Raw genomic sequence first — 22,669 nt, 5'->3', positions numbered from 1 at the left:
CAGTGGTCACGGTCTTGGCGCTGTACTTCTACAGCGTGATGCAACATCGCGTGAGAAAGTGATTGCCTTTGCCAGACGGACTCTCGCTCCAGCTGAGAAAAACTACACCATTACCGAGCAGGAGTGTCTTGCTGTCGTCTGGGCTGTCCAAAAATTTCGCCCTTACCTATACGGTCGGCACTTCACAGTTGTGACCGACCACCATGCTCTTTGCTGGTTGTCTTCACTCAAAAATTTGACAGGCCGACTTGGCCGCTGGATTCTACGCCTGCAAGAATACCATTTCGACGTCACTTATAAATCTGGTCGCCAACACCAAGACGCCGACGCTCTCTCTCGCTGTCCCCTCGCTGTCCCCTTTCGGAATCCACTTGCTGCTTTTCTTCCCAATTCATTTCCACCTCTGACAAGAGCCGACCATCTCTTTGCCTGACGTATATCACAACCGTTTGTTTTGACGACTCTGAGAACAAGCACGCTCTCCGCTCACAGCAATTAGCCGATACCTACTGCCGTCCTATCATCGACCGCCTTATCGGCGCTTCGGACCCGCCCAATGCTAGGCTTCGCCGACAGCTTCGCAATTTCAAGTTCGAAGAAGGCATCCTACTCCGCTACGTGTATTGCCCTGATGGAATTCGCTGGATCCCAGTCGCGCCGCGTGTGCTTCGCCCACGTATACAGGCGGCTCTCCACGATGACGCTACTGCAGGTCACCTTGGTTTTGAAAAAACCTACGACCGCGTGAGAAAACGATTCTTTTGGCCTGGATTATCTTCCACCGTTGCCAAACACGTCGCATCCCGCCCTCTGTGCCAACGTCGCAAACGGCTGACTTCTTCGCCCGCTGGCCTTCTACAACCTCTTCCTTGTTCCACCACGCCATTCGACGTAGTCGGCATCGACTTATATGGTCCCCTACCTCTCTCCTATGGGGTTAACCATTGGATTATAACAGCTGTCGACCACCTCACACGCTACGCTGAGACAGCACCTGTACCGACTGGTTCCGCTGAAGAAGTAGCAAATTTCTTTTTGCGATCAATTGTATTGCGTCATGGCGCTCCTCGGGTGCTCCTAAGTGACCGCGGTACAGCCTTCTTATCGAAAGTCGTTGCCGAAGTTCTTCACGCCTCATCCACCCTTCATAAGACAACTTAAAGCTACCATCCCCAGACTAACGGTCTGACTGAGCGATTTCATCGCACCTTGTCGCACATGATATCAATGTACATCACACCAGATCATCGAAATTGGGACACTATTCTACCATTCGTCACATTCGCCTATAATACAGCAGGACAGCGAACTACCGGTTGCTCTCCATTTTTCCTTGTTTATGGCCGTCCTCCCACTACAATTCTCGACGCTTCCTTCTTCTCTACGCCCCACTACTCCACATAAGTACCTACCCATTTTTTATCTCGTGTGGCCAGATGCCGTCATCTTGCCCGCCTCAACACGGCAGCGTGCCAGGAAGTCCGCAAGACTCGCTATGATTCTACTCATCGAGTGGCCTCTTTTCGTCCTGGTGACTAAGTACTGCTTTACACACCATTGCGCACCCCTGGCCTTAGTGACAAATTCCACCACCACTACGTAGGTCCCTATGAGGTCATAAGCCAAACTTCCCCAATGAACTACAAAGTGACGCCTGTTGATCCCCCAGCTTATCGACGCCACCGTGGAACTTAAATTGTTCATGTGTCTCGCCTGAAACCGTTTGTGCGCCGCGATGCATCGGTTAGGTAGGAGCGGCCAGGCTGGCCGCTTCCGACCCCCCGGGCAGATTGTGTGAGCCTTCCGTGGATGTTATTTATTTTGTACATTCTATGATCTTCCTCTTTCATTTGTACATACCATCATCATCGTCCCGCGGCGCCGGATCCGGCACGCGCCTTGTCATCAGATTAAAACGCTAGACAAGGCATCGCTGGCATTACCGTCACGACCTTGCCGTCTCAACCTAGCCTTCTTTCACAATATATATATATATATATATATATATATATATATATATATATATATATATATATATATATATATATATATATATATATATATATATGTTTATGCTCGCGCTGTTATGTCTTTTTTGAGCGTGAAAAAGATATTGTAGATAAAATCCTGATTAATTTCCTGCGCCGGTGGTTGTTTTTGGTCGGCGGCGGATGACAGTACGAACAAATTTCGTGGGGGGCTGAAGCCCCATAATCTCATCCCCTGGCACAGGTACCTGCCATGAAGTGAGACGAATACTGCGCCTCCATTTCCCCAGAAACCAAACCAGCTGAGGATTTTATTTTTCCAAACTCTGCATCTTTCTCTCAATGTCGAACATTTGTGGAATGAAAAGGCGGTGTTAAAGGCGTTTCGCGTCTAGGTGAAGCTTAAACGTCCTCCAAAGGTTTACCTAAATAATTCGCGGTGCACTTTTCTAAGAGTTCTAGGCAATTCGCGAAAAATGCAAAACAAAAAAGAAAAAAATATTTCTGCGCGCAAATACGTTCGTTTATATTACGAGAAAATTATGTTTCCGAAAGGAGCGAATTCTCCTTATAGGCTAGGAGAAAATTTTTGAAAATGAAGTAGTTGGCGAAAACCTAATTGTGCAGATTTTGTTTCGTGTTGCTGGTCTGTGAAACGCTGGAAGTGACTTAGGTGATGTGAGTTTCTACATGGTCCAGGCCGCCGTAGTACCCCATATCATATGGATAGTTATAAAATTCCAGTCAGGAAGGGCGCAAGGCAGGAAGAATTCAAAATTCCGGATTGTAAAGGGTTAGTGATGTAACCAGGTAATGGATAATGACACAGTAATTTTTGATTGCAGCTCACAGGCCTTGCAAAGGAAGTCAAGGTACGATTTGCAGAGGAACCTGGTCAGAGCAGGACGGTTTGCTTAAAATTAGTATGAGGAAACATAAAGTAGTGTTGAAAGGCTGAACAGTTTACTAAAGGCAGAAAAACGTTGGAAGTTGTCAGGTAATATCTTACATCTAATTTAGGCAGGCAGAACTGTTCACCCGGACCACAAGAGAAAAAAGAAGTGTGTTGTAAATCTCATTCTTTAGGTACTCTCAACACGAACACCCGCGAACCCTCGCCACGTGATATCCCACTTGCGCTCCGTGAGGTTCGCGCCTGGCGGGGGGCGCTCTCAGCACTTGAGGTGAACGGACGCACTGGCATGAGCTCCGTGTTTCGACACCGATATCAGCGATAATTTGTGCCATCGATCTCGAATCGTTGATGTATCGAACTGCAGGAAGTCACGAGGATCACGAAGACATCAAATTTCTGGGCAAGTAAACCTTTTTCCGCCTTTTTTGGAAATATTATAGTTTCCAACTACGGGGGTGAGGCTAAGCCTAACGAGGCATAGTGAGCCGGCAGGAGCCAGCGCAACACCTGCGGCAACAAATAAAAATGGAAATCGTAGTAGAAGGAGAAAGTATAAAACTCAAGGAACTCAAGGTGCCGAACCATGTGTTTCGTCAACTACAAGGCTTGTAAGATGCGCTCGGAGGAAGCGCGTCGACAAGAGGAAGAAGAGAAAGTGCGCTAGCCAAGCAGAAGGGATGAAGATGGCCGTGAATTCGGTGGAAAAACAGTATGTCCGGATGCCAATACACACTAAACAGAATCTCACCTTTAGGGGTGCAAAAAAGGGTGCGGCATGGGTTTCCACCCCATAGCGCTCCCTTAGAGCACCCTATTTGGCAGTATCTCACCCTAAAGGGTGGAAAAAAGGGTGAGGCACTGTATTGCACCCTATTTGGGCAGGCACACCCTATGGTAAGGGTGCATTTACAAGAAGGGTGCAAAGGACACTGTAGGAAAGGTGCGAAAAAAAATGGGTGCACATGCTGCAAGTATATGCATTAAGAAAGCATCTTTGTTAGCATGTATAACAATAACTAAGCAGAAATGAATTGGCACAGTGAGAGGAAGAAGTATTCAGCATTTGAACAGGATATTTATTCTCTTAGAAAGTTCATTGTTTTCAAATGTATTGGAATTTATAGCATGCACATATCACGCACATAGACATTTGCAGTGGCAAAATACAATCAATAAATGTTTACACAGAGCATGATAGTTTATTTTCAGACTCGAGACATCCAAGAAATCTGACTTAACATAGAGCCATTGTTTCACAGCTTGTATAAAAAATGATGATTCACCAAAGTAAAAATAGTCTATACGCACTTGAAACTGTTTACACGTGTCTTAGTCTCACTGGTGAAATGTTTTCATGGTGAGGTATATGACGTTTTAATATCTTCGGCTGGTATTGTATTTGGTGCCTACTTGTGTAGTGGACATTGACTGCCATGCTTTATGTGGTTGCGAGCCATAATCACTGAAATCATGGTTTGAGGGCATACAACTTGCAGTAAAAAAGGTTATTGGTTTGAATTCCAAGCGAGCCTCCAACATGAATAGCTCATGCATGATAAATTAATAAAAAAATCTTACAATACCATATAGAACAAGGTGAAACTGAGCATACAAAGTAAAAAAAAAATTTGAGCAAGAGAAGGGGGAGGCTTAGTCCACTAGTATATATGTTTCAATAAATGGACTTGTCCTCATCTGGAGGAGTGCAAGGGAATAACAAGACTAATACAATTGTGCACAATACCTGAAGATAGGACAGTTCACTGTGTAGCTGTACAATTTTATTTTTTTAGTTAGACAGGCTAAATATTTCATATAAAGATTCAGAACAATGAATGGCGAGTGCTTATAACATTCCGACCCTTGTGTGCACGCATGTACAAAGGTTCTACTTCAAACTCTGCAAATGAAGTCAGGACACTGTACTTTTCAATTGTATTGACAACATATACATGAAAATGCTCATCAAAACAAACAGTTTCGAGCATTTTTACCATAACCAGGAGCACCTTGTTTGCATAGAATAGTTGAGAGACAAGGAAAAATTCTGGAAGACTATCTTCAGGTGCATGTTTGACCAGGCAACATCCTGTCCTGTATGTCCTCCCATCAATGGTCACAGATTGTACAACAAATGTGTTTGTTGACTCAGTGTTATTCTCTGTGATGAATTCTTTAATACAGTCTGGAAGATGCTCATACAATATGCACTTCATGCCTGTATTACTGGAAATTGGTCTGTCACCTGCAGAAAGTAAATAACTCTGGAGGAACTGGTGCCTCATTGCAAGACTGTGGGAAAGATTTTTTCGGTTCCGTATTTTCCGAGCAATATCTTTGAAGTACTGGTGCTTTGCCTCAAATCGCATTGCCCATAGCAAGCTCAATGGTCCAAACTTTTGTATGTATGAAGGATAGTGTATGAGATAGTGCAGCTTACATGGAAGCGATGCTGCAGGAAACAATGCTCTGAATTCAAGACAAAAAAAATGTATTTTTCTTTGCAAGTAGGCAATGTGCGACACTGGAATTTTATGGCTCATGACAATGTCAACAATTTCTCGGAGAAGCAGATAAACCTGCCATGCTGCACTGTCTGAAGGAACATTATCCCCAACAAAAAAGGTTAGGGTGCGAAACAGGCAAAATACTTGTGTTGCTGAGCCCTTCAAAGGCACTCTCCCTTGAAGGTATTCCTTAGTAATTTGCTCTGGTTTGTTGCAGATATCATATGCATCATAAACCCATTCTGAAATAGTCCTGTTTAAAGCACTGAGAGAGAAAAACTGTTGTTCAATTAACAAAAATAATATATGGCGCAGTGCAAATGGTATGACTCCTTCATGGAGGTCATGCATAATATCCGGTGGAAAGTGTTGTGTCGGGTCAAAGCCAGGGCATAAAAGAGCGCATGGCTCCTTGACCCCATACAGTGAAAGAGTTGGCAGCCCTGCACTCAACATATTCATATGGTGTTTGTGCCCTTCTGCTGAGCGAAGTACAAAATCACTTTCCAAATATTTGTAGTTGATTTCAGTCCGCAAAGCCATGCAATGCCTACAAATTCTTCCTTGGTTGAATGAGCATTTGAAGCCACCCATTCTGTGACTAGATAAATTGTCTCCTGTGAAAATAAAGACTGACCCTTTCACCAAATTACCATTCACAGTTATGCCATGATTTGCCAATATCCTGACATCTGCAATGAAAGGCTCAAGAATCTTAGAGAGTCCATAGGTGGCAATGTGTTTATCTTTGACAAGGAGTGCCAAGTGAATACCAGAGAGTGCTGACCGCAACTTTGCATCAAAATTTAACACTGAGAAGTACACAGCTGTCATTTTATATGTTCCCCTCTTGCTACCAAGGGGGTTAGACACTTCAAACTCATCACTGTACAACTGCAGGCAAACTTTACTGGTGTCACCTGCAAAGTACTCATGGTTTTGAAACGCACTGCCATCAAACACCGAAACCAGGTAAGCATCCGTGCTGGGGTAACTTCTGCACTCTTCTGAATGTTGGGAGTATTCAAGAATGCACTTGAGCACATCGCATAGAGGAACATATTCCATGGTGTCATTTCCTTGCAGTACTATCGTGCGGGACTGAACAACAGGAAAATGTGCCTTCCAATATTCAGTCCGCCCAGATCTTGTCCGCAGCTGGTGAAGTTTTTGTTTGCATACTTCCTTTATGTTGATGGCTGGCTCACCATGAAGTTGCTGATGATCTCCAATGATCTCCATAAAATCGATAATATCATTGGCTAATTCATGTACAGTGGACTCTGGTAGCCGCCTTCCTTCCTTCCACTTTAGCAGTAGCATTGCCAGTGCATAAGCATAGTCATCTGACTTGTTCATTGATTCATGCTGCTCATCCTGGGTGTCTAAAGGTTGTTCATCATCTGTTGGCACATCATATACACTGGTATTTCTTCTTGTAGTTCCCATTCTCACAAAGTAACAGGGATGCATTTCTTCTATGAGTGCACAATGCTTCCGATATACATGCTTTTTAAATGAAAAAAACTGACGAAATGTTTGCATGCAGCCACTCAAACCACACACCCAATTTGTTTCATGGCCATGGGTAGTTCGCAGGTGTCTGAAGAGAGCACGTAGGGAGAAGTGGTGGGAGGCACATCGTGGGCACCGAAAGAATCGTACCCCTGGCATCTGAAGTGAAAAAGAAATTTTACTATTAAAAATTTTCCTACATGGATTTCATAGTCTACCACTATTATGACTTATCGGTGTATAATACAATTCGCATCATAGAAAAGATCAGCAACCCTAAAAGAATGTAATTATTTTCAGTATTAAATAAATATTAGTATAACTAAAAAATTCTGTTCATCATGAGCTTCAGTCAGTCTTCAAGCATTGTACATATATTCACCATAACAAAAATTTGCACTGCATATTAGCATGTGTACAAGAACAAATGTGATGCCAAGCTCTTCATTTTAGGCACTAAATCATATGCCATTTGCTTACCTTTAAACTGACAAGACAGCAATAAAACTTCAAAAGATATTAGCAACAAAATTCAAACTTACTGCGCCCCTTGTAGAGTCATGAATGAATATAAGTTTAGCTCATGGCATTTAATGTCCATGACTTGGGCTATGAAGGACGGATATATATTGACCATATGGGACTCCGTAATGATCACTCAAATCATATAGTGAGCAAGCTTCTCATTTTACCTTCATTTAAAAGGTGCTATACCATTACTGGGATCAAATATATGACAACTGTCAAGCACCTAACTACCAAGCTACTGTGACGAGTCCATACAATATATTCCACCCAGCCATGAGTAGTGAAAAAATAAAAGTTTTTCTGAAAACTTGCAGTTCACCTAGCATGGTGTGTTTAAATGCGCAGAAACAACTAAATCAGAGTAACATGAAGAATAGTATTGAGAAAGATGGGAGTTCTCAAGGAAAGCAAGTTTTGTTTTTAGTGCCGTGCATTAGTATTCTGGTTCACAGCACCACAGAGTGGTGAGAATTTCCTGAGAAATCCTCTGCAATAATAAAAAAAATGAAAAACACAAATGAAAAGCTTCAAGATACACAATAAGGCTATAAGTAGGTAACTCCTTACCGTCTTTATTTTAGCAGATGGTTATCAGAGCCACAGTGCCCAACTTTGCCAGTTCTTCAGCACGTCAAATCCATAGTAACCTGCATATTAATTTCATATACAACTGTCAGGAAATAAATGTTGAAATAAAAACAATTATATTTCTTTTTGGTATGGCTTCATTTCAGGCGTTTCAGTTCAAAAATTAAATTAACCTATTTTCGTCAATAGCTTCGTTAAGCATTGGTTTTTCATTGAGCATATTGACACCTTTAAAACCTCCTTTCGCAATTTTTCATTTTTTTTTTCTTCAAATGTTTCAATTATTTACCGATTACGACCTCTAAATTTTCCTAATTAGCGTCATCACGCACTGGCTATTGATTCTGAGTATTTTGGCACATTTGAACCCCCTTTTTCAATTACTCATTTTTATTATTTGTTTTGATCAATTACATTCCAATTTTTTTTTAAAAAACAATTCTGTTTCATTCTGAGCATATTGATATCTTTCAACCACCTTTGACGATGTTTTCGTCTTTATTTTTTTTTTATATCATCAATAATGAACACAATGATTTCATGAAACAATCGCCCATCACATATGCCAATCGAGCATCGATCACCAGAACCACAAATTGCCATGATGCGATTTTTTAGTGCTGCAGCCCTTCTACCAGCATTCCTGCAAAATTCCGACGTCTGACAGAAACAAGTGCGGCATATATTGCGCCTTCCCTTTCCTATACACCAATTATAAAAATCTGGTGAACGTTGATGCGATCAACGGAACGCTGGTTGTGTTCGACAAGGGGCGCGCGATGTACCATACAGCCATTCTTTTTTAACCTACACCACCTACACCTGTGTAGCAAAACAATACTTAAAATGGTATTTTTTTACACTAGTGCAGCTGGTGTAGGTAAAAAATTGCCCTATCTGCAGTGGTAACGCTCAGGCGTTCACATTTCTCCGCTGCACATTCTGAGCTGCTTTTGGAACTTTTGGTGCTGCAGCACGCATGCAGTGTGTGTGGTCTGGAAGCATGGCCGCCTGACTAACAGAGAAAAATAACGCTTAACAATTGAGATAGCAAACACAACCTTGTCAAAACGCCCTGCTCCTGTACGATATTCCGTGATTAACGGAGTTTGTATTTTTTATACAGTACCTGATTATTTCCAACACGCAGTGCAGACTACTACTACGCCGAAGGCTATGCGAGTAAATACACAGCGCCGCAACGCAAAAATCGTACGTGTTCATAGTTTCATAAAACTTACCTCTTTGTGTCCCTTCAAAGGCAGCGCTCACATCTTGTTACCTTGTCAAGTCTACTTCAAGATGAAGTGGCTGCTCTTCTTAACAAATGCTACCTAGAACGCCAACAAGAACCAAACGCAAAGCACATTCGCACGCGCGGCACAACCAAAGCCGTGCATTTCACGTACCGCCGGCACCGACGAGACGCGGGCGCGCGGCTCTCTGCTATGGCGCGCATTGGTTACCATGGTTACCGCGCCGATTCCCGGGCAGCACGCGGGCGCCGATTCTCGCAGGCGCAGACGCAACGGTTGTAGCAACGCCGAGGAGGCGCTGGTTGTGGATATCAAGCCATGACGTGCTCTAATCACGTGGGACGACTCGCTCCTTTTTATTTTTTATTACTAGGTTCTGCCGCGCGCTCCCTCCATGCTTTCTTTCTTCGATGCGTTTAATGTGGTGCTCGCTGCGTGCTCGCATTCTTTTGATTTCCTCGGCAACTAGCGCGTCGGAAAGCTTGTGTAGGTGTCTTTCTAAGCATTTTCAGTTACGATGCGGTGTTTAGTTGCTGTGCCACACCTTGGTGCGGCCAGGACATATTCAATTGAGGGAAACACGCTCAACGCGCTCAAAGAAGCCATTCGCGCTTGCCCGGTTCTCGGCGGCAAGGTGGACCTGTCATCGAGCTCGTTTCAGGCAAGTGTATCTTTGTTTCTTTGTTTTCAATGGCGCTCAAAAAGGCTCGCGCATGTGTTGAAAACTTTGCCCGAAACTTATTTATACGAAAGGAAGCTTCGTTGAGTGTTGAGTCGCTAAATGAGGCTTTTGACAAAGCACGTTTTCCAGAAGCGCGCGCCAACCTGTCGTAGCCGCTGCCATACCATGCTCTACAAATCGCCTATTCGTCACAGCCCAGATATGAGAATGTCATTCTCGTCAGTGACAAAAGCTTAAAGCATTAATTGCGGGCTGCATGTTCTTCAAAACGACAGGGAATAAATGTTGCTCTGCAAGCACGAAATCTTCCAGGATGCGCAATCACGTGACACACGGGTGCCGGAACAACCTTGTGTACAGCCGTACGTGAGACCTTTCACGACTCTGTGAGAAACCGGTTTGACTGGGCAGTGAAGCAGTTGGGGGGGGGGGGGGGGGGGGGGAATCCGCAGCTTTTTCCTGTGCTATGAGCACAGCTCAGTCTCCAATATGGCAGTGCGCTTTGGTCAATTTTGAGAGGCGCGGTGTTGTCAAAAGGCGCCATGCTCTCGAGAATGTAGAGTGAGCGCAGATTTTGTGGGTTCGAAATTTTTTGTTTTCGTTCTTTTTTCTACTGTGAGAGGCTAGAAAACTGTCTCTTATAAACTTTCCCTCTTATAAACTCTCTCAAGTGCAATGCGCGGGAAGTATGAAAGGGGCTGGTGGCTGCGCTGGCCGGTCCTCAGCGCGTTCAAACGAGTGACGGCTTGAGCTGCCTTCGGCGCTTGATTAAGTCGCTTAAGTTGTCTGTCCCACGTCGCCACGTCGTTGTGGACTGATAACTTTCTTCGGCAAAAACTTTGGTTTAGGAGGAAAAAAAACTCACTTTTACTTCGTTGTTCACAGATACTGGACAAGGCGTTCGAAGAATATGTTGACCTCTCTGATGAAGACACAATTGCTGATATGTCAAAAATTCAGCTGCACTCACATGTCAGTAAGGAGCAGATTGCTTCAACTTCGTCACAGGTATTTATCTTTAAGAAATGCATATCAAGGAAAGCCGCAGCACAGACATGAATTTATATTTAAGCTTTCGTGATTTTTTTTTTTTTTTTCACTTACAGGATACAACGTCGGAAAATGTGACTCCCAGTGGTGAGCAAGAACAAGAAATCGGAATGGGCGGTTATTTTGATTTGTAAGTGTGTCTGATTGGAGTACTATAGTCTATGAGTCTCAGGTAGTGTGTTCAGAACTGAGCTCTAAGCTACAGCTTTCTTGCAGGCCGTCACACTCAGATGATGATGGCCATACTTTTGTGTTACCAAGCCTGGGAGCCCTACATGGTGACATAGTCAGTGGCAAACCGCTTTCTTCGGCAGCGTTCAAAAAAATCGTCAACACGCTCTTCACTGAAATGATGAAGATTACTCTGTGAGTAAATTATCCTCCGAATTATTTTGGTAGCTGTGAGCATAAGCATGCCTGCTAAATCAGTCACAGGGCATGATATATTGCGCAAAAAATCTTGATACCATTAATAGTATATGAAGGTTTTATTCCCAGGTTTTCTATATTTCAAAGCTTAGAGAGCATTGCCGAATGAATGCTTGATAATTCCAGTTTTGGTTAATTTAAAAACCTTGACGATTGCTGAATTTCTGTAATGTTGTAAACAATACTGAAATCTTTTTTCTAATTTGATCTGGAATCGTGTAACGGTTTGGCAAAACCATTCATTGGTTTCCTCAAGAGTTTCAATTCAGACGTTAATCAAATATGTTGTTTATTAATGAGCTTCGTATATTAAGCTCTGGTCTCATGTAGGGTATTTCCACGAAAGATCAAAGCATGGTCGGTCTACCTTGTATAATTACATCAAAATTTTATATATTGTTGCCTGATGACTGCAAAAAAGACCTTAATTGGTTTTGCTGCCAAAACGCTTTTCGAGGCACAGGGCACAGGGACAAAAAAGTGGAGTGCCACGGCTATCTTCTCTGCTGTTTTGTCCAACTTTGGTTATGAATTACACAAAATGTAGAAGTTAGGTAGCTGAAAATTGTCTCACTAAATATGTGCATGTTTCATTTGTATTCACTTAAGTTTTGCTTTTTTTCGGTAGTATAGGGGCTTTTATAAAATCTCAAAATCGGGCTAGGAAATGAAATATTACCTACTTTGCAAGCCTTTATCTCAAAAAATGCTTTTGGTAGAGCAGCAACAATTTCACACTATGTTGTCAACACACTTATCTATCAAACTGCTAAAGCTTATATTTATATTATGTCTCAATACAGAGATACAGTCATGCTAATTTCAAGAAAATGGTGAGCAAAGAAAATGTCTGTGGACAATAAAAAAAATGTTTTGGATGTTCTTTAAACTTTTTCCACCTCTTGTCCTCTACTTCAGATTTCAATATCATTAAAACCATTGCATAATTTTGATGCACTTACCACCAGTCCAGTAAGATCCTTATGCAAGAAGTTGCATTTGTAAGTCTGACTTCTTCCCTGCTAAGGGTATAAAATGAATTCTATATAAAATGAAGGCCCAGCAGCACAGAAAAGGTATCGACGAAACTGAGGACAATTTTGTGATGAAAAAGGTCAACAGACCATCATTTGAGTGACCTTAGGGGAAGACCCTTAAATTTGAAATTACTTTAAAAGTGTTCAGGCTCGAGTTTTGAATATTTACTTGCATGCATTTCTGAGGAAAATTGCAATATTGGTGAGAGCAAACTAATCACAGCTCATTGTGGCAATTGTGTAATTTGTAGCTGATGGCAAATTAAGACAAGGTTAATTTTGGTAATGTTTTTCAGGTTCCCTACCCGCAATTTTTATGCAAAAGTCACCTCACTTCTGATCGAGAAATACCCTCAGCTAAAGGATGTTGTAGGAAGTGGAGCTGTAAGTAAATATCCCTTTTTTGCTGGTGACACCTACCTATAATGGGCGCATCCTTTATGATAGCACATTTAGCAGATGCAGTAACAGTGTAAAAGTTGATGCCTTGAGCGGAGCAGTGCATGAAATTACAACCTACATTTGCTGGTTATGATTCATCTTCAAACACAGTGAAAAGACTTCATTTTGCAGTGAAGGCAGCCGACTGGTCTTTCCATGCCAAGAGTCCTAGGCTAAAAAAATAAATTTTGAGAAAACATTTTACGTATATGTAAAATTGCGTTTTCATAGTTATCTTTTTAGATGGGTGGGCATGCAGTTTTGCATGGTAAAAATGTTCTTTAAAAGACTATAAAAGTTAGAAGTACCATTTTCATTGATTTTTTAAGGATCAAGCTACTCGGCAGTTTGTTAATAACCAGCTTCGTTTCCTACATGGCTATTAAATATAAGTACTGTTACAGGGGACGAAACAGTGTACATCAAGGTAAACAAATTCTAGAATTGAAGACAGTGTTTTTGGCAATAAAAAGCTTGTTACTTTTATCCTGAGTGCTCAGGTAACAATGCAATAGTATACTGAGTACAACAGTTTATTGCCAGTCATGTTGCTTTTTTTTTTCATTGAAGTACTTTTTGTATAAAGCAAGAAAAAAAAAATTTTTGAAGTGCAGTTCTCGCACCATAAGTTGCGTCATCTCCTAACACATCTTCACCACTGAGCACAAAACCGTCGACACCGTTAGCAAATGAAATGCATAGTTACTGTGCTTAAATGAAGTTACCACTGTAGGCAGGCATTGGAAAGATAAGTAGTCAACCAGGTAATCATGCGAGGAGCCTGCTCATGTGATTGAGGCACATCTGTGCAAGCGGGCCGCGCTCAACGCCTGTGCCCATTTTGAGTTTCTCACCACACCGGTGTGCACTTCGCTCGGTCACGTTGCACTCTGAGGCGTGCAATGCTTTCGTAATATTCAGATATAAAGTACTTGTGTGTGTACGCCTGCCATTGTGGCTGGTCGTCCCTCTTCGTCCTTGTGAGGCAGCATGCTGAATACACGCGTTTTTCTGCTCTTGGCTCCCTAATGCCAAAGTAGGTTCATTTCAGTTTTATAAGCAAAAACAATCTATGGAAGTCTAACTGCCCAGTGTCACATTATATCTTCTTTAGCTTCGTAGTTAAAAATATAAGGAACCAAACAGTGGAAAAAATGGAAGATTTAATAAAATAACCACATATATAACTTGTATGGACCTTAAAGGACGGCACAACTTGTGGCACGAGAGCTAACATCAAAAATTATTTTATCGCTTTAAACAAAAGTTGACTGGATGACAATTTCAGAAATGAAAGGAAACAAAACTTTGCATTTAATCTGCTATTAGCATTTTTACTTGGCCAACCTGAAGGTAAATGTGAAGGGTGCTTAAGGCTCAAAATGCAATCTTTTGCAGGCTTGGCAGTTTTTGCTGCTATTTATAGTTATGGAGCTGTGACAATGTTGTTAATAGACTTTTGGAAGCATTATGGTTATTTCTAAATTCTTGAGAGCAAGTTGATATCTCTAAAGGAATGAAAAAAATTGTATATTTTGACATTTTCTCTCAATATGATAAAATTATTTTTCAGTACAAAGCTTAATGCCTCATATTTAATTAAAAGCATAATCCTGTTCAATTGCCATTAAACAATTCTGCAGTGGTTTTCAAACATTTGAATTCTTTTTAACTATTTCGTGATTCCAAGCATCTTTCTTTTTGAAAAAGCTCACATTGCTCAGCTCACTAACTTTTTTTTTCAGCAAAACTATTTTACGATTTCATTATGAAGGGATAATATCTAAAGAATTGTTTTGAGCAGACCAGAGGCAATTTGAGTGCTACACGGGATGCATGACTTGGAATAATCAGGAAGTAAAATTGTAATGCCTTAATATTTTCTGCCATTCATTATGTCATCTGTGTTTTGTATAGCTGTAGCTGCCCTTTTTTCTATGAATTTTATTTCATGGTCAGATCTCAATTCAACCCCTTCCTTTGTAGTAATCACTTTCTGATGTTAAACACAAAATATACAGTGTCATTGAATCCTGCTGCATGCAGGTACACAGTTAATTTTCCTTTTTTTACTATGTTTAGGACTCCTGGAAAGTAGCCTTGCGGTACAGGTTTAAGCACCAACGACGAGCCCTGCCACGTGTCGGACGAGTGGCCGAAAACCGTAGTAAATTTGCAGCACGAAGAAAATCTAGCAAGGCAACGACTGGTGAGCTCCAGCGACACAAGATGCCAAAGATGGTGAGTAGCATTCTGCACTATAATGCAATATTTCAATTTGTTCAGCTAGCATAATGCACAGAAAGCTAACAAGGTGTGCAGTATTTGTATGTGCTAATGCTTCCAAATATTATTGAGCATGCATAAACTTTTTGGACAAAACTAAACAAAATTAGGTCAGACAAGTAGCAACATAAAGGTTGGGTTGGTTGATGGCGCTTACAATACCAATGTGACCGAGGCTATGAGAAATGCCGTAGTGGAGAGTTCCAGCAAATTTCGACTAACTAGGGTTCATTAACATGTGCTGGCATCGCAGAGCACACCGGCACCTTGCTTTATGCCTTCATCGAAAAGCGGCCCGGATTCCATCCCAGGTCCTTGGGTTCAGCAGTAGAGTGCCTTAACCACTGAGCCACTGGGGGGGGGGGGGGCATATAGCAGCAAAAAGCTAGAATACCCTATAATAAACAATAAGAATAATAAATGAGTATTATATTATATGTATCATATTTTTTGGCATTCAGTCATAATCATTTGCTGGTTGGTTGAATGGTTGTCTAGCAGGTGGAAAAAACAAATTAGGTCATTTGTTAATACATTTAATTACATCTTACTATCAATCAAGAAATTCATGGCGACTATGAACTTAAAGAATATTGCATATGAAAAGTGAGGTAAAGAATTTCAATTAGAAGATAATGAATTTTTCCTTGCATAGTGCAAGTGTATATCACGTTTAGCTACTTTGTGTTGCTTCCTTCAGGCCGTTGCAATGTGTGAAATGCCAGGCGAAGACGAAGAGAGCTTGGCAATGCATATTGAATGGCTTATGTGTGAGCATATGAAATCTGCGCCTGATGAAGAGGAGATGAAGGAAAGGCTGAAGCTGACATCGAAAGATAGGATCTCTGATTTTGCTACAAGCAATGTGCGTGACATCAAAATGAAGTACCCTTACGTGATGAATTTCGAAAGGGTAAGTCAGGTATTGTGAATGCCAGTGAGAGGTGGAAAATCTATCGTTCACCTTGATTGGGGAGCCACCTTCATTCATGGCAACTTAGTGCATGTTTTGTGAGTTGTAATGCAAATGGTGCAATCTCTGTAAATGAAGCACTTAACTAAAGGTTGCAAAAAATGGCAGGGATAAAATATGGTGACTTGATGCAGAGATGCATTCTGGGAGGGTTCGGCAATTTATTTTATTTCATGGTGAAAGCAGTGCTAACACAGTATGAAGCGAGAACACTACACAGGCACTGATTAGCAACTGGCATTTATTTTAGAAATACAGATATATGTGTATATCTCCCACCATCGGCACAGTTTTTCCTTCTGCTTTGCATTTAATGTTCTTTATGCCGATAATCACCATAAGACTAATTCGTGTCAATGTCAACAGTATAAACATAAAAAAAAGGGAAGAAACCCAACGTTTGCTTTGCACTCTTAGGCTGTTCACTCCTTTAAATTCTTTAATAGCAAGCCTCTCATTTCCCTTTCAATTGTCTGCTATATATATATATATATATATATATATATATATATATATATCTGTGTGTGTGTTCAAAGAGTCTCATTGAGATACATTTTTGTACTTTTAGAATTTGCTAGGTTCTTGTTCCAAAGCAGTTAAATGTGCATTTTTTCTCTCAGTTCTGCAGCGACTTCCAGATACTTACAAAAATTGATCCATCAGCTTCGATTGCAAGTGGCATTGAGAGCATTGCTAAACTGGTTGAACAGAAAGTAATCACCTGCGAAGCAAGTGCCATGACATTGCTGGAACAAGCCCGCGACATGGATCCACAAAGGCTGCGAACACGACGTAAGTGGTGTTATGACTTTAAATAGCACATTTCAGGCCTACTGTATATAGCATATTATTGAAAGTTGGCAATCCAGCGGCGATCTGGATTGCCAACTAGGTCTGATCCAGCACGCCCAGCGAGCAGCGAAGCTCAGCGCAGCCCTGGAATAGGGCCACTGACCCTGTGAGAAGACGGAAGATGGACCGCTTCTGCTTCTAGTACAAGACCTTCCTAGAGAAATTAACGTATTTCCTATTCTATCCTATTGAATGGTTTCTTTCATAGATATGATACTAGACATCACGATTGCTGCTTATTGCTACATTTGGTTGTTTGGAGAAGTGTTTTTAGGTTTACAGCCTGTATCTTGTCTGGAGCTGCAGTTTATTGGCCTCAGATGAAAAAAAAAAATGGGAACAATATTAGAGCTGTGTGATTAGATAGAGAATATTGAATGCCATAGCAGCTACAAAACAGCCAATTTAAAAATCTAGGAAATGCTTTCAACTTGTGACAGATGTAATTAAGAGGATAGCCTCGCGTTATATTCTTTGACTGATAGGAACAGAAGCTCACAAAACCAAATCCTTTTTCTGAAAAGGGAACCTTTTCATAGGGTACTGGGGTTTAGTATGGTGCCAATAAAATAAAATTGGATTCAATTGTTGACAATGTGACTTCCTTTTCAGACATCCTGACCATCGCAGTCCTTCGCGTATTGTCTGGCAATGTCAAGGAGCAGGACGCTCTGTCAACTCTCTTCTTACACGAGGAGGTAAGGTCATTTAAAAGTTTTTTGGCAACAATGCCTTTTTAGTACTATGCCATTTGGTCAAAACACTTGCAAAAATGTGTTATGCTTTGCAGAAATAATTCTGCCATTAGCAGGTGAAGGTAATTATCTTTATAGTTACTCTACTGAGAACCATTATATGTGTCCATTAAAAACCTTCCACTGGATGACCTGCATTCTTTTGAAGATACTGTCTGATAGAAAGCCAACATCTTTTTCTTTCCGAGTTCAAGATTGCTTGATACCTGATGTTTCCTATATTGAGCAACAGACAGAGCAGTGGTGCAGTGGTTTGGTATTTGACTGTGGTGCCCATAAACACGGGATCAAATCCCGGCTTCAGCGGCCACTTTTCGATGGAGGCGAAAAGTAGGGCTCCAGTGTGCTGTGCAACGTCAGTGCACATTAAATAACCCTAGGTGGTGGATATTTTGAGCCCTCCACTACAGTGTCTCTTATAGCCTGACTTGCTTTGGGACATTAAGCCTCATAAACATAAACAGTAAATCTAATTTAAGAATGGGTGGAATAAAATGCTTTCACAACTTGAAGGAAAGAGCAGCAGCAGCATCAGTAGAGGCAAAAAGCCTTAGAACTGTTTGCAGGAGATGGTGTCACACTGTATATGACAGTCAAATAGTTTTCCTATGTTGTGGCATGAAAAGAAATGTAATACTGCGTTTCAGTAAAGGCTATGCCATACTCGCATACCTACTGTATTTTTTTCAGAAGCAGTACAGTAACACAACCTCTACTGCCCCATAACAAGTTTTTTAATGGAGTCTCTAAACAGCTTGCAGATTCCAGTTGGGAAGATAATTGTGCTGTTTGCTTTCACCAGTGTTCAATTTAAGTCATATGTTAACCTGAGTAAATTTTGTTTAAGGAGTGAGAAACATAAAGCCTGCCAGTTAAGATTGTGGACATAATGGCCTTCATCGAAATAATTCCATGGGGCATAAATATTTTAGGCGCAGCTATCAAACAAGCAATTTGTGTTAACATTGTTTGTATTACAGCCTTAAGCAGCTTTACAAAGAGTGCATCAAAGTGTGGTTATGAGGGAATACCTCATGCACAGTAGGTGCTGATGCAATATTTTATTGCCCCCTCAGGACTCAAGTGTTCCAGCTACCCCTTGCGTCTTGTACTCTGGAGAAAACATTGAGGATGCCAACCTGCTGCATATGAGGGTGGACCGGGATAGACTGTTCTCCGTAAAAAATGCTGAAGAGGGACTGGCAGCTGTTATGTCTGCATACTGGCTTTTCAACATCCAGTACAACCGCAAGTTGTTCAACACCTTTGTTGTGCTGGAGCGGCTCTTTTTTGGGCTTTCATTGAGTGCACCAAGACCGGTGGCTACAAAATTTCTAAACAAAGTGTACCGAAATATGCATGTTTACAGAGGCTGAGTTGTATGTTGTGGTCTTTTGTATTGAGTTCACTTGTTTATTATTTGTAGACAGGTACAAGGGGTTAGGACAGTTGTGTTGTTGTGATACAAATGCAGTTTTCTGTGTTATGCTTTGCCACAAGCATTAATTTGGCAAAACTTGTGTGAACTTGCACCAAAAAAAAGCCAGGCAAGTGTGATATTATTTCCCCCATATTCTGTGGCTTCTCGTGGCCTCTACCCAGGATCTTAACGTCTCTCAGTTGCGGCTCGCACGCAGTACAGTTCGCACAATGTGCTTTAAAGCCTGCAAATGATCCCCTGTCCGTTCATTGGTACAGCACCCGGTCTGGCCTATGTATGCCTTCCCCCAGGTGAAAAATCTCATAAACGGCCCCCATGCAGCAGTTGACAAACCGGTTAGCATGCTTCTTACATACGCTCGGTTTTCAACACTATAGAAATGCGTGAGCACAGCTCGGCCTACTTCTTCGGAGTGAACGACACCACCAGCATGCCATGTCTGTTCACTACTTTCTTCACGTGGTGGCCAACCTTATGCATACACGATACCACAATAGGTATAACCATATTTTCTGTGGCGCAATCTTTTTCCCAAGCATGCTCACTTGATTTTCTGATGAAGGGCTTCCGTTACTGATGCAATGACCGTGCAGGGGTAACCGGCAGACAGCGACCTGTGTAATTGCTTACTAAAACTCGACTATGCAGGCATAACTTTGTAAGGGCAGGCCCCAAGCATTAGTTAGCGATAGCTCTCTTGACAGTTCTGATGTGCTGATAGGTAGGGCAAAAGTCCTTTCCGTGCCCGTGGAGATACAACATGAAAACTCTGCTGAAGGGCGTGGTCTACAAAAGCTAAAAAGAGATTGCAAAGAACCAGGGCAATGCACGAACCAATGCATATCTTTTTTCTGGTGATAAAATCTGTTTTTGTCCTTTCCTTCCTTTATCTGTCTCTCTCTCTGTTCCTTTCTCCTTTGTTCTTTCGTCAAGTTGCAATGCAACATTTAGCCTCTATTCAAGTTTTGTTGAGCTGTCATTTCATTGACACTGCACTTGCGTGTATTCCATCATTGTTCATTATTACAAATCTGGCAATATTTTGTCTTAATTTATGGCCACTGGGGCCATTTGTAAGTAGGTATTTCTACTGTGTTGCAGTCTAAGGAGGGCATAACAGAAGCCTTGATGGTTTAGTGAACATTTACATTGAGTGCCTTCATTCAAGTTGCCCTAAAATTACATTTATGCTCAACAGCTGCTCAATAATGCAGATTTTGTATCGAAAGCTTATTTTTGCTGTCTCGCACCTGATAAAGTATTTCTTAGCCATTTCAGTGAATGAGGTGCATTTCACTAAGTGATGTGGTTTTGTTTGTATTTAAATCATGATATACAGTGTAATAAATTTCAAGTCATTTTGGGATGTTCAACTATGTAAACCAACAAAGTATTTTGGTTACAGTGTTAATAAACTTTGCCACCAAAACTGATAGATGTCACTCTATATATGCATGCTCGCAATGCGGCAGGTGTATACTATTTGCCTTTGCTGGGGAAAATCAAATAACAGTTTCAGGGATCAGCCTGCACTATCTTGATATGTTCGTATACTTTGTAGGCATGTTCGGATGGTGGACAAGCACCTCTGTGATATATGTGCAGAGAGGCCCTCAACTGAAGCAGTATATAGTCTAAAACGGGATCGTAAAAATTGCTTAGCTAGAACATTACATCTGTGGGAAGCATTTTCTGTTACATTGTCATTCACTGAATATTGATTGCCATGCACTGACCTTTTTTAAGTTGTTTTCACTCTCGCATGCATTGGTGGAAACATGGGAAGAGATGTGGAGTTGTCACCGAGCATTGACAATAAGTTCCTCTGCTTGTAGCAATCGTTCGAGGGCCAGAATCATGAAGACTCGAAATGCAGGCCTATAGTATTTATATACATTTGTGGATACATTTCTTGCCCCGCATCAATCCGAGGCATCTGCTTCAGTCCATATGCATGTGGTGCACCCTTCGAGTACCCTTTTAGTAAGGGTGCAAAAAGGTGCAAAGGAAATATTGCACCCTTCGACAAGGGTGCAACCATTGCACCCTCTAAAATTTTAAGCTTGGCACCCTTTTTTAAGGGTGCAGTATCTGCACCCTATTGTTTGCACCCTACTGGTTGCACCCTTTTACTAAAAAAGGGTGAGCGTCTGGGGACAAGCCAGTTTCCACCCTTAAGGGTGAGAAGTTGTTTAGTGTGTAGGAGCAGAAAAGATCATTATAAGGCCACGTGGAGGCCTGACGAAACTTATGGCGCACGGAACGTTGGCGTTGGGCGACGTAATCAAGCTGGCGGCGGGTATAAATCCGATAGAAGGAGCCAAGGACTTTGTCTCACCAAACCTGAAGCAACAGACGATTCTAAAAGCAACGAAATGCGAAAACCGAAGATTGAAGAAGATTGAAATATCTGAGCCTGAAGAAACTGAAGGTCAACGGGGAGGACACGGAGGCTACGGCGTATCCCGCGACAGCGGAGAAATGCGGCAGCGGAGTCATATACGACATCCCGCTATTCTACACGGAAGACAATATTAGGATAAGACTGAAGAAAGAAGACAATCTGGAAATCTACGGAGTCTGAAGACTATAGGGAAAGAATCCAAGGTTGTGATGATAATGTTCGCCCAGAAAGAGGTTCCGAGATGGAACATTTTCGGGGAGTTCCAGTAAAATAATGGCTGTACAAGACGTAAGAGGCAGTGTTATGCACGCGCAAGAATGGGACACATAGCGGACGTATGCCCGGATCCGAAGAACATCAAATGCAGGGGATGCGGAAAGAAAAACCCACCGGATGACCACAGGTGCGAACCAGTATGCCAGATATGCGGCAAGAGACAGATCATAAGGGTCAGCAAATGCAAATACATCTAACACACGCCGTACATCGTCAAGAAGTGGCGCTGGGAGAAAATCATGCAGATGGAAGAACGATGGAGGCAAGAAAAAGTGTAGCCAAGAGGCGATCCACAAGAACGGATCAGAATGCAGATTCAGAGATTATTCTTTACCAAGACTCGGGGAGCAAAATGGAGGACACAACTCGAGGGGACAAACAAGAGGAGGAGATCGAGCCAGAGGGAGAGGGCAGTCAAGAGACAAGAGCCAAACAAGGGGGGGGGGGGGGGCATCTCCAGTTACCGACAACAAAATAAAGAAAAGACCGAGCCCGGAGCCAACCCCGAGGAAATGAGCAACCCATGGGGAAGAGACAAGAGGCCGGGAGAGAAGAGCGTCAGCTTCGCGGAAGGGTCGCAGCCAGGTAAGGGGAATGGTCAGGATGAGAAAATAGATAGATTAATGAGGCAAATCGAGGAAATGTAGAAGGTAGTAGAAAAGCAAAACGAAACCATTATTAGACTTGAAAAACAGCAGAATCGAACGCAGGCACAAACACAGACGCAGCAACCCACAGCAGTAGC

At 41.9% G+C, this 22,669-nt stretch overlaps 2 protein-coding genes and 1 long non-coding RNA gene across 4 annotated transcripts; 2 read left to right on the top strand and 1 right to left on the bottom strand.

Moving 5' to 3' along the window:
* Positions 1-4,023: 4,023 nt before the first annotated feature.
* LOC146201567 (uncharacterized) lies at positions 4,024-9,558 on the bottom strand. Its single transcript, XM_084587648.1, has 3 exons — positions 9,284-9,558; positions 8,022-8,101; positions 4,024-7,085 (listed from the first exon to the last, which is right to left on the bottom strand). The coding sequence occupies exon 3, from the start codon at positions 7,083-7,085 to the stop codon at positions 4,728-4,730; it is 2,358 nt and encodes a 785-aa protein (XP_084443774.1). The 5' UTR covers positions 8,022-8,101; positions 9,284-9,558; the 3' UTR covers positions 4,024-4,727.
* Positions 6,310-7,256, top strand: LOC146201568 (uncharacterized). Its single transcript, XR_014703561.1, has 2 exons — positions 6,310-6,383; positions 7,004-7,256. It is a non-coding gene; the product is annotated as an uncharacterized LOC146201568 (long non-coding RNA).
* Positions 9,559-9,625: 67 nt separating the features above from the next.
* Positions 9,626-21,441, top strand: LOC146201566 (sterile alpha motif domain-containing protein 3-like). Of its 2 annotated transcripts, XM_084587649.1 has the most exons (10): positions 9,626-9,959; positions 10,866-10,988; positions 11,087-11,160; positions 11,247-11,396; positions 12,793-12,880; positions 15,020-15,178; positions 15,924-16,136; positions 16,817-16,988; positions 17,661-17,746; positions 18,880-21,440. In XM_084587649.1, exons 1-10 carry the CDS (start codon positions 9,816-9,818, stop codon positions 19,177-19,179), a joined length of 1,509 nt encoding a protein of 502 aa, XP_084443775.1. In that variant the 5' UTR covers positions 9,626-9,815; the 3' UTR covers positions 19,180-21,440. The 2 variants fall into 2 exon arrangements, with proteins under 2 accessions (XP_084443775.1, XP_084443776.1); XM_084587650.1 differs by lacking the exon at positions 15,924-16,136 and having other exon boundaries at positions 18,880-21,441.
* The last annotated feature ends 1,228 nt before the right edge of the window (positions 21,442-22,669 follow it).

Source organism: Amblyomma maculatum, chromosome 1 (assembly GCF_055883805.1).
Source record: "Amblyomma maculatum isolate TAMU_Amacu chromosome 1, ASM5588380v1, whole genome shotgun sequence".
NCBI lineage: Eukaryota > Metazoa > Arthropoda > Arachnida > Ixodida > Ixodidae > Amblyomma > Amblyomma maculatum.
The sequence above is the reverse complement of the archived record's forward strand: the minus strand, read 5'-3'. Positions and strand labels throughout refer to the sequence as shown.